The 12,210-nt window shown below is 36.5% G+C and overlaps 1 protein-coding gene across 1 annotated transcript in view; it reads right to left on the bottom strand.

Annotated features, from left to right (window-relative positions):
* The window catches only part of CDH6 (cadherin 6, type 2, K-cadherin (fetal kidney)), a 67,820-nt gene that overhangs the window by 25,148 nt on the left and 30,462 nt on the right, over positions 1-12,210 (bottom strand). The window contains exons 2-5 of the mRNA XM_011980811.1: positions 8,329-8,623; positions 5,190-5,309; positions 2,968-3,135; positions 303-490 (exon numbers count right to left, since the gene is read on the bottom strand). Coding sequence (XP_011836201.1) covers positions 303-490; positions 2,968-3,135; positions 5,190-5,309; positions 8,329-8,623 — 771 coding nt within the window. The remainder of the gene's footprint in view (positions 1-302; positions 491-2,967; positions 3,136-5,189; positions 5,310-8,328; positions 8,624-12,210) is intronic.

The raw sequence follows: 12,210 nt of genomic DNA, 5'->3' as shown, positions 1-12,210 counted from the left end.
CTGGGATTACAGGCACCTGCCACCACGCCTGGCTAATTTTTGTATTTTTAACAGAGATGGGTTTTGCCATGTTGGTCTCAAACTCCAGAACTCAAGAGATCCTCCTGCCTCGGCCTCTGAAAGTGCTGGGATGACAGGCGGGAGCCACCATGCCTGGCCAGAATTGGCATTTTTTCTGAAAATAATAAGTCAAATAAAAATCTAAAGGAATGTTTATGTGAGACATAATTGCCCCTGGTAATTTAGGAACTGGAGAAAGCTAAATGGGTTCACTTTGTATGGTGTTTAAGAAGCGGCATTACCTTTTTGATAGTTATAATCCCTTCCTGGGTTTCCTGGTCAGTGATGACATCAAACATATCCAGCCCCTCACCGTCTGTGATGCTGTACTCAATTTCAGCATTTTCTCCCACATCAGCGTCGCTGGCTTTGATTCTGCCAATTGGTGTACCCGGTGGAGAAGATTCAGGAGTTTTAAACTGGTATGTACCTATTAATCACCAGACAGATATAAGTCAAACATACACTAACCACAGTCTATTATCATAAAAACAAAACCTATTCTCTAACAGTTCTTTAAGACACTACCATCAGGTAGATTTGTGCTTTCCTCAAAATAACTAATGGTGGCCTGTTCTTCTTATGTCTACTTTCATGGTTGTTAAGAATGTTTCTTCTATTTCATGACCTGTCTCCTTGCAAATGGAGAACACTTTTCTTGTCCTGTAAACAGGCTCCAAAGTTTACGGTGTGATTGTGAGAACAGCTGAACTGCTACAGGAGGCACAGAAGGCTTCAAAGCCCTTTGTTAACTTAATCTAACAGAGTAGAGAAGAATTTAATCTGAACTGCGACTTTAAGTTAATTACCAGGTATTCTTTAAAAGAGTTCTTTCTACCATTGCTAATAATAGCTGGAGGTGGAAAGAAATTATAGCAAGTTGGAAGCTGTATCCAAGTAGATATTCTTTAACTCATACATGGAGCTGGACCTAGCGGCAGAGTTAGAGATATAGGTAAATACATTAAGTGATAAAACTCCTAATTTTTTTCTTTTGACTCCTAAATTTTATTATTTTATGCATAGGTTTCTCCCACACTTATATTTGTATTACTAATTTGAAATCCATTTTTCCTATACAGAAACTTTTTTTTTAAAATATGCTCCTGTTGCAAACTTAGTTTAGAGAGACTACATATGAATTACAGTTTAGATTGGCCAGACCATGATGTACTTAGCATCAAAAATATAAAATAGTAAAACCAAAGCTTATTCTACCCTTTTCCATTACATTTTGTCAACCATTCATACAAATGATTTGAAAAGAATTTAAACACTCTATGGCACTACTAAAATGTAGGCATTCAATAATAGTAATCCCCTAAGTAATGAGTTCATACTTGGTAAAATGATAAAGCAGGTTAACTCAAGTATGCAACTCAAAAAGAGCTTTTTTTTTTTTTTTTTTTTTTTTGGACAGGGTTTCCTCCTGTTGCTCAGGCTGGAGTACAGTGGCATGATCATGCTTACTGCAGCCTCAAACTTCTGGGCTCAAGCAATCCTCCCACCTCAGCTTTCTGAGTAGCTGGGACTACAGGTGCACACCATCATGTCTGGCTAATTTCTTTTTACTTGTTGTAGACACAGGGTCTCACTATGTTGCCTTGGCTGGTCTTGAACTCTTGGCCTCATGCAGTCTTCCTCCCTCAGCCTCCCAAAGCTCTGGGATTACAGGAATGAGTTGGTGCACCCCAGGTTAAGTATTTCTCTAGTGTTTTCAACTTCCATTTTTAGGGCCTCCTGCCCCTTTCTATCTTCTCCCCTCCCTTGCCTTGGCATATTGCTCAATAACAAGTCACAGGCTATCTAAGCAGAGCAGAGTGAGTTACAAATTCCTGTGGTACCAGGGTGCAGGGGAATCCTTTTGTTATTCTTCCCCAGGGAATCTCCATGTTAAAAAGGAGGTTTTGGGCAAACTGGTGGTGATCCTAATAGTTTTCATTTCAAGCCTGTGTAAAGGAAATGGTAGGCCTCACAGAACCTTTCTTCAACTTGTTATATCAGATATTCTTTAATTAGCTCTGATCTTTTTGCATTTAGCTAACTCTGATTAAAAACTTGAAAAAATAAAGAAAATAAAACTACTTCCTGTTGATTCATGTATATCTCTATTCTAAAGGAAGCCCATATTAGCTGATTCGTTTTTTTAAAAATGCCATGATAGAATGAGTGGGTTTTCTATTTAATAATTAAGATAGCTTTTGTAGGACATCATGGTCCCAAAGGGATTTTGTTCCTGGAAGAAAAGTTACGTTAAAACCAGTTCCCTCTTGGGTAGCTTTTTGTGAGAATTTTTAGCATACTTCTGATACCAAGGTGGTATTCATGGATGTTGTTTTTCCTTCTTCTTCCTTCTTATCTAATCACAAGAGTTAATGATTTTGGAGACGACTTTCGGTATCTCAACTAACCATAATGTAGAAAACGATTTATGATTACAAATGAATTAAGTACCTAGTTACTTCCACAGTTGTATTTTTAGAAACAGTAAAATGATAAATCCTCCCCTTACAAAGCTTTGTGAGGATTTAAAAGAGATTACATGCCTGATTAAATTCACAAAACATAAAGTCAAATTTTTCCTAACAAATTGCAGCATGCTTGTATACATATGTTCTGCATGAGCAGATTTATGTCTGTGGTAGTTTTCTTAATAAGGAAAAATGAAACAATGATGTTGCCTTTACAACAACAGCAGAAATCACTCAGCTAATTACCAATACAGGAACATAAATGTTCACATTTCCTGAGCGTTGCCATGTTGTCAACTCATTTTTTAATAAAAGTACCAGTTCTTCTTAAGTCCACTAACTTTGACAATAATGATGACAATGGAAAATAAAAACTCTTAATGTTCAAGTTTTATAAAAGCACATTGAAGAAACTCATTCGACCAAATGTTCCTACTCTGGGGGAATCGGGGAGGGTTGTCGTTGACATCAGTCAGTGTGATGTTCACAGTGGTGGTCCCAGATAATCCTCCCATTTGGCCGCCCATATCCTTGGCTTGAATCACCACTTGGTACTGCTCCCTGTTTTCTCGATCCATGTTGAGCAAAGCTGTCTTGATGATACCTGTGGATGTGAAATTTAAGAGTGCAAAGGGATGCATTAAGAATACTTTATGGAATCATTTATTTATGCAAACAAACATAAACTGTCACCTATAATATGCAGAATGCTATGCAGATGTCATGATGATATAAAAATAAGTACATACAGCCTTTATACTGAAGGATATTACAATCACACAGGGGAGATAGGTACATTAAAAGAAGGCTGTAATACAAGGAGAATAAAAATAAGTACAAGTCAGATTCTGCAATAGCATAGACTATTAAGGGTTATAAGACACTCAATATTATAATTACATTATGGATGTATAAATATTAAGTGTTATAAGATGACACAGCAAAATCTAAAATGACTTGTGGTATAAAGGTGTACTACAATAGCTGCTTGATAAAAGACATTTAGGTGAATTATGAGGAAATTGTTAGGAAAGTCACATACTTGAACGACTCTTGAGTTTCCCATTATGAATTAACTAATTACCCCTCAGATACACTTACCATAATGAATGCTCTGAGGATTTTCTAAATTGTAAAACTATGGTCTTTAGAAAATAGAACATCAATTCTCTCATAATGATCATCTTGTATGATTCTAGAGAATTTTGGAATTAAGGTTCAAGGTCTTTCAGCCTTTTAGAATTCCTAAAGCTGACCGTGAACTTTAGTTCAACTGGCCCCAATGGCAACCAAAATTTTTAAGTTAGGTTAAATTTATCTCTGTTGTTAGTTCGTTATAAAATAGTTAAAGAACTTCTAAAAGTTTGCCCAGTTTCTATGTAATGTTTATGCTTAAATTAACTTTCAAATTTCACTGGAGAAGCCTTTATAACCTTCTGCAGAAACACATTCTAGTGCTTAACAACTAATGAAGCGAAAATATCTTTTTTAAAATTTTTAACAAGAATACTTCAGATAACAGATCAATTTTATTCCTATAGTCTGGGCTTCAGTGAAAGTACAGCTGCTTTCTGTTCTCCAAATAATAGTACTTCTCTATTTAAATACAGGAGATCACCTTAGCCTTTTGTCCTTTAAGCTGAATAATTCTAATTTTTCATCCTCATTGTTTTTCAACTCAACATTTTCTTTCTCCTTGGGATTCTTTCCAAGTTCATTGCACCACTTAACACAGAGATTTCCAACTGGATGTGGGAACCTAGGGAGGTTTTGATTTCTACCAAGAATAATGGATGTTTAAAAAATGTATAAAAGGAAATTGACTCATTATGATAAAAATATGCATAGAATTTACTATACAATACAAATGATATTTGCTAAAAACAGATCATTATAAGATAGGTTGCTACTTTGTGGAGAAAATACAGGAAACAGAAAACTGAGATGTTGAAAAGAGGATTCCAGATGGCATTTCACTTTGATTAGGACTCCATCAGTTAGGATGGGCTAGACAATGATGTGATAACAAACAATGCAAAATCTGAGTGGCTTCACACAACTAAAGATTATTTTTCGCTCAGGCTCTGAGTAGGTAAGCAGGTAGCTTGGTTCACCATACCACTCAGACATTCAGGCTACAGACTACATCTCAACATTGGTTTCCATGATAACTGTGGCAAGGGACAGGAATGTGGCAGATCGTGTACCAGCTTTGAAAATTTTACTAAGAAGTGACTTGTATCATTATCACATTTATTCAACCAAATAAATCACATGGCTACATCTAGTTTCAGAGCAGAATAGAGAGACACAATCCTACTAAATAATTAGAAAAAGAAGATTCCGAGTATTTGTAAACAGGCCAATAGCTATCAAAAAGGGGTTGACCTTTTAGCTTCGCCCCAAACTGGAAGAAAACTAAGGCAATACATAATTTTTCTCAATCTACTCCATAGAAAGGGTGGGTGAAAGATTCATTGCCAGACTTTTTGATTACAAGGATTCAGATGTCATGTTTACAAATATATCATTAGTATTTGGTGGATGTATGCAAGAAAATCCAATCACACTGATTATTTTTATTAAAAAATACGCTAGCTCAGCTGAGCATGTCAATTAAAATTACAGATTATAAAAAGGAAGATCAAAAAGTCTAACCTGTTTCTGATTCAACTGAAAAATAGGGCTGTCCCTGTAGAATACTATAGACAACTTTAGCACTGTTCCCATAAGTTGGATCATCCGCGTCTGTTGCAGTGACTTGGACAACAAATGTACCTGTAATAACAGAAACATAAACTGAAAACACATCGAGAGTTCATGTCAATCTTTGACACACACCAAAACCAGCACGATCTTAATTTTGTATGGGAATATCATGCTGAGGAAGTCGAAAACTTTGGTAGGATGCTGGGTGAAAAAGGATTGGCTTCTTTACTGTAAAGAAATACAATCAACATTTAGAAATATTGTTAAGGATTAGGTTACAGAGAAGCATGGAAATGATCATGACTTGGGGTGGAACTGATTCCAACCCATCTCCAATGGCGGGATTTGACTAGACTCTTGCTTTAGTGATTCTTTTGAGTTCTCCTGGACAAAGTCAATCAGCATCTTGCTTCCTTTGTCCACAGGAATTAGTTTAGGAATTGTTCAATCAGGGGCCACTCATGATTTTGCTGGAAATTCTGTCACAGATACTCTTTTTCTTGGACTGTAATGTGCTGATATACATTTGCAGCAGCTATTTTGTGATCTTGGAAATGCCAGCCTGAGGACAAAGCTGGATAGAATAGAAAATTACAGAAAAACAGCTAGAATTCAGATCAAATCCTGTCCAAAGCCCACTTTACTTTTTGACTTAAGTAATGTGACCAATAAATACTTATTTGTTGTTGTTTAAACTAGTTTGAGTTGGATTTCCAGTTACTTACCAATAAAAGCATCCTAAATGATAAATCTGACAATTCTAAACAGTTAAAAGGCCCTGAACCTTAAAGACTGTAGTTATGGATTACATAAAGAATCAATGAATTGGAACAGCAGAGCACAAACATCTGGAATCTGTAATTCCAAAAGGTTATTATAATTAAATATACAAAGAACACTATTACATTTCAGATCAGCATTCTTATTTTAGTGACCACAGTTGCCTAATAATCTTCAAAGTATTCCTAACCCCCTGAAATTCCACATAAATTTTTATGTGTATGCCTACATGTCTATTTCACTGAGGAGAAATTCCATAGATTTTATATGATTCTCAAAGGACTCTGTGACTTCCCGAAAGGATGAGAGTCTCTAATTAAGATCACTTAATGGCTGTTTTTTTGTTATTTATCAGATAACCAGTAAGCATACTGCTGGAGTTCCCCTTTCCATGAAAGAGGTAGGGAAGTTACATCCGGGGAATATTAGGAATTCTACATTGCTTTTGTAATATCTAGCCAATTTCCCTTATTGAAGAAATAGATTGTAGTGTGTTAGGATTGGATGCTCTGAATGTATAGTGCTGATGCACAAAACAGAGCACCCACCCTTGTAATTTGGCAAGGGAGGTGGGGAATCTGAGAACATCTTATGATTTTAAGGTGAAAGTCAAGTCAACAAACATTCAAGTTCTTATTTAACATTAACACAAAATTTGATTGCTTTTAGAATATGATATCTGACATTTTAAATGTCTATTCATTGCCAGATATTGTACTAGGGGCTCTGCACCTGTTTTCTCATCTAATCCTCATGATAGCCCTTAGGAGTTGACATTTATTATTTATTTTTTCAAGATACAGAACTGGAGGATCAGAGAAATCAAATAACTTGCCCAAGGCTACACTGCTGGTTCTTAGTGGAGATAGTTTCAAATGCAGTTCTGTTTGATACTAAAGTCCATTTTTGTTCCCATGCTGTTGTCCCACTGCCTTTATGGAATTTCTTGAAGATGCCTTTCTATAGTCACAATAATGAGATGTCAATTAAGGATGATGAATATCAACATAACTGTGTCTGTGTGCAAACTGAAAAAAGCCTTTTTATTTTTCTCAAGACATATTACTGTCAACTACCCCTAAATGTTCATAATACAAATTTAATTCTATAATGGCTTCGAAAGTGAATGGCACCCCCTAGAATTGTGCAGTGCAATACCTGCATATCTGGTTACAGTTGCCCTGAGTAGTGCTGATGAAGAGACTATTCTTCATGAATTCTTCTGCCTTTTACCACATAGAGGAGAAACTTTTCCTAACAAATTTAAAGAATGCCATTCTATTGCTGTTATAACCAGTGAAAAAGAAGAAGAAGAAAAAAAAATCCAATCATCTCCCTCTTTGCTTTGTGAGGCTTGCAATTTTTGTAACAAAACAAAGTGGCTTTAAATAATGAGAGAAGCAATTTCTTCATAAGAAAAATGTAGATGTTTTACAATGATTTCCATGGATTGGTTATTTTCTATGTCTTGGGTCTGTGAACTACAATGTCTCTGATATCTAACTGACAGAATCATAATAAAGTTATTATGTAATTTCAGCCCTTTTGAATTTGACAGAGTGAAAATAAAAATAACGCTTTATATAAGTAGTTTAAAATTTGTCACTGTCTCCCATGAAGTATTTCAATGTGGCTAAGAGTGATGTCAGTAGAATTCTTTTTCTTAATTTAAATCCTATTTACGTCTCTCTATTTAAACAAATTAAATCCACCATTTGAAACAAGTAGTAGAATTGTGTATAAAATATTAATTCACTGTATGTATGTTATGAAAGTCTTTTCAGTTCCACCATGTAGCAAAGGATCCACTCCCTAGACATAACGTGTCTATTATTTATGGATTAAAAAAATGTTCTCTGAATTTCCTTCCCAAATATAGAGTTACTAGTTACTTAAATCAATTATCACTACTTTTTAGACTGGATTGTAAATTTAAGTTTTTATTTTCTATTTGGGAGATTGTTACTTGGACCCTAACACCCATGCAGGCTAAGAGAAGTGGAGAAGGTTGCTGTCTTTCAGCCCAAGAAAGAGAATGGGCATTCAGGGGTGGGAGAGAAAGGAGATGGTCTCTCTTTCGACCTCCCACTCCCACCCTGCCACTTTTCAGACCCTCTTTAGAGGAAATGTGGTTGTAAAAATAATAGCAAAATGAGACTAGAGTAATATTAGGAAACATATGCACACATGGATTGAAGAAGTTAGCATCTAAATTCATGCAGTTCCGTACTTTGAGCTCATGGGATTCCTTACTCAGTGGATGCACCAGGGGAGAGCCAGTTTTTGGCTGAAGTCACGTCTCACTCACCGACATCAGACATTTCGGGGACAGTGGCTGTGTAAACCTCCTTGGTGAATATTGGTTCATTGTCGTTGATGTCATGGATCTTGATGATGAATTCAGACTCGGGCTCCACGGGTCTCCCTGTCCTTCTGTTTATAGCTTGAGCTCGAAGGATGTAAACAGGTTTTTCTTCCCTGTCCAGCCTCTTGGTGGCCTGTATGTCGCCTGTGTTTTCATTAATAATGAAGAGATCTCCTGCTCCATCTCCTGAAAGGATATATTTAAGTGATCCATCTCCTCTATCCTGGTCTGAATGTAACTAGTGTAGAAAAAAAAAATTAAAGAAAGTAAAAGTCAAGCATGTGGTTCTAAACTGTTTTTGTCTTTTCGGTGCATGCTATGTTAACTTTTATTCAATCCTTTCTAAGGTGTACAGGTTTTTTTGTTTTGTTTTGTTTTGTTTTTACTATTTACATAACCTCTCAATGGTAAATACCATGCATTAATGCACATGTTTCTTTATAATCGTAGAATTTTTCAGATCTGGAACAGAGTTTGGGAGAAAATTTAGTAATCTTTATTTTGAAGAAGGGAAAACAAAAGGCAAGAGCAATAGCAAGGTGGCCAAGGACATATTAGGGTGTCCGGAATGAAACTCTTCAAGATTTTCCTATTTTTCACTATAGCTTTCACATTCCGCTAATACACTCTTGTCCTCACTTGCATGTACACAAACATATTAGAGAAGCAATATCCTGTTGAGAAAAGGACTTTGATTTTTGAATCAGAGAGACTTGGGTATATTCTATTTCTACCTTACATTTATTATCTTCGTGAATTTAGGGAAGCTTGGCAACTTCCTTGAGTCTTTAGTGATGGAGATTATAATCATTTTTTTCTGGGAAGATGTGATGTTTATTTATTTATTTATGAAATTCAACTCAAAGCATTTGAGAAATATCCTAAGTGCTGCCACGGGCAATACCTTGAAAATCATCTGACTAGATAATTTACAGGTCACTTGGAACAGTAACATTTCACATTTAGACTTTAGTATAAGATAGGAAAGGACCTTGTAATAATTTGAGCCAACCTAAAATTGAAATAGTCTTATGAGTAGTGAGTTCCCTGCTCCTAAAAGTAATCAAGCAGAGATTCTGATGACTAACTGTCGGTGAAATGAGTTTGGGTAAAAGGCAGAATTAAATGAATACTAAGGATACCATGGAAAGAGAAGATGAGAATCCTAACTTGGATAAGTAGGATTCTTATCCATTTTTCCTTTCCCAGAGATTATATCCACAGTGCTGATTTCCTATTGTTTCCTAAATTCCCTTTTTCCCACCCAGCAAAAGGTTAGATGATACCTTTAGATGGTACCTAGACCTAACTATAGGTCTGTAGGACATATATATACACACACATATACATATACATACATACACACACACACATATATATATAAATTCAGTCTGTAGGTTTTCAGATAGTTTAACCCTATTTGCAAATTTTCAAAAAGTGCTTTTTATTGAGGAGGACTATTTATAAACTCCCAGAGTTTTAAGCATCCACAGTATATAGAGAAGTTAGTCTTGTGGGAAGGCTGCTACTCTCTATCTTGTTTCAACTCTGCCTAAACAGAGTACGGGCTATGCTACAACAACAGCAACAACAGCTACGCCAAGTCTTTCTCCTGTTGATTAATACTGCACAAAATGCTCGGAGAAGCATTACACATTTGAAAATAGACTCTTAGGGCAAAAAGAGACTTTAAAAATCATCTAACCTAGTCTAAAAGTGTATTCCGTGGAATGTCATTTCCAGGAAGTGCTGAGGGGAAGAAATACTTTATATATGGTCTCTTTTTTAGAGTCACTGTTAACATGTCAGAGGCTCTGAGTGTCTGCAGTTTGAAACTATATTCGATTCTGTGTAATCTAGTTTACCCTTTCTTGTTGAAAGAATCCTTTTTGGGTATAACTTATATGGATATTCCCCATACCAGTTTTCCAAAAAAGATACTTTGGGAAACATGAACTAATTAAAAAATCCAGCACTGTAGAGTCAAGAAAACCGAGAATCCGGTGCGTGCTGCGTTTCCAAAAATCACACAACTCATGGGAAAAGAATCTGAAGATTAACTCTGGAGCGCAGGAAGAGGCCTTATAGATTATTTGGTGCAACTTCCTCATTTTTAGAGGTAGGGAAACTGTGTTTAATGTAACACAGCTAAAGCTAGTTAATCGTGGTGTTTAGGGAAGAGAATATTATTCATATAATTAGTAGCCTTGAAAGCAATTTGGCAGAAATAATGGAAGATAAATTCGAATGGGGAGGAAATTGCTTAGAAGTGAGATAAATGCAATCAGAAATGTAAAACAAGAGCATCCCATGATTTGAGTGATGGGATATGCTAAGGAAACGCTGAAACCATCATGACACACAAAGAGCCACTGGGGAAAGTTTGACTCTCCATCGTCAAATTCGAATGACTGAAGAGGCTCTTAAAAAGCTATTTCATTAACCCATGAGTAAGGAAACCAATGTCACCACTTGGCGGATCCTTGCTCTAGGGCAGCTGTGGTCAGCAGCCTGGCACAGTGTGGGGGGCACGGTCCTAGGCATGAGCCACGTTCATTCTTTATCACTCAGCAAGTGTTAAGACCACAGCAGAGTCAATTAACCTCCCTCAGCCAGGATTCTTATCTGCAAAATGAGGATAATAAGAGCTACACGGCGAGGCTGTTGTGAAGATCTAATTGAAGACCACATGCAAATAGTACATTAACCACCATGTAAACATGCAATAAAAGCATAATATGGGTCTTATAAATTACAAAGTGCCTCCCAAATTTAAGCCAGTGCTACCGTTATTAACTCTTGGTTTATAATCAGCTTGTTTTTCCTCCTATTTTGACTTTGAGAACTTTGTTTTGAAGACTTTGAAAACCCAATTTTACAGACACATGGTATCTCTAAGGCAAAATCTGTGATCAAAAGCCAGTATTCTTTAACTGGGCAGTGGGGGGCAATTGCTATCTTTACATGTGATTTATCATATTCTACATTCCACTGGATTATACACTCTCCTCCACCAGTTCTTTCATCGGTTTCAGTATGTACTTGTTGCACACTTAGTAGGTGAATTCCACATCTGGGCACAAGACTTATTCAGGTAAAAGTAATCAGAAACTTATTTTTAGCTGTCAGGCGAGACCATTTCGATGACTTATAGAACAAACACCTGAAACAATGTTAAAGGGCAGAGGAGACGTTAAAGAAGAATGTGAGCAAGGATTGCTTTGCAGATCACAATTCTGATTTATCAATATTTGAAAACTAGTGGGAAAATGCATCTCTTCTCTTCGCATTGTCTGGTAATAAAGCAATTTAATACCCTCCCGCTTCCTCCCTCCAAAGTGCATTTTCTGGGTCTGACAGAGTACACGGAGCAGAAGCCTCCCAAAGTCTCTGCTTTTTCCCCCCACTCCCCTCCTCTGCCATCAAACTCCCCTGGGGTCAGTTCTTTTCTTGGGAAAAAAAGGAAACCTAAGACATCAGTGCCTGCGAAAGTGGTGGTGACAGCCAGACATGAGGGGTTTATTGAGCACTTAGATTTTAATTGGATTTTTTCTTTTGTGATGTCATTCATCATGGTCACTGTAAAAGACAGACGTTAAACAACAACAAATAAAAGGTTGTAGGCTGCCTGAGGCGTGTTTTCACTAATTTCAGTATAATGTGGCTGTTCCATTAAGTTTAATCATCTGGTTCACTTTTAACGATTCACCATCAAGTAAAAATTATCCACTTGCCTCAGAAAGTCACATCTCACCTGTGGCTGGTATGACTTTTTACTACTGTACCTGCAGCATTTTGTGCCAGAGGGAGCTCTTGGTCTTTGTC

This window comes from Mandrillus leucophaeus, unplaced genomic scaffold (assembly GCF_000951045.1).
Source record: "Mandrillus leucophaeus isolate KB7577 unplaced genomic scaffold, Mleu.le_1.0 Scaffold218, whole genome shotgun sequence".
In the NCBI taxonomy this organism is placed as follows: domain Eukaryota; kingdom Metazoa; phylum Chordata; class Mammalia; order Primates; family Cercopithecidae; genus Mandrillus; species Mandrillus leucophaeus.
Note: the sequence above shows the minus strand (reverse complement) of the source record. Positions and strands in the feature narration are given on the sequence as shown.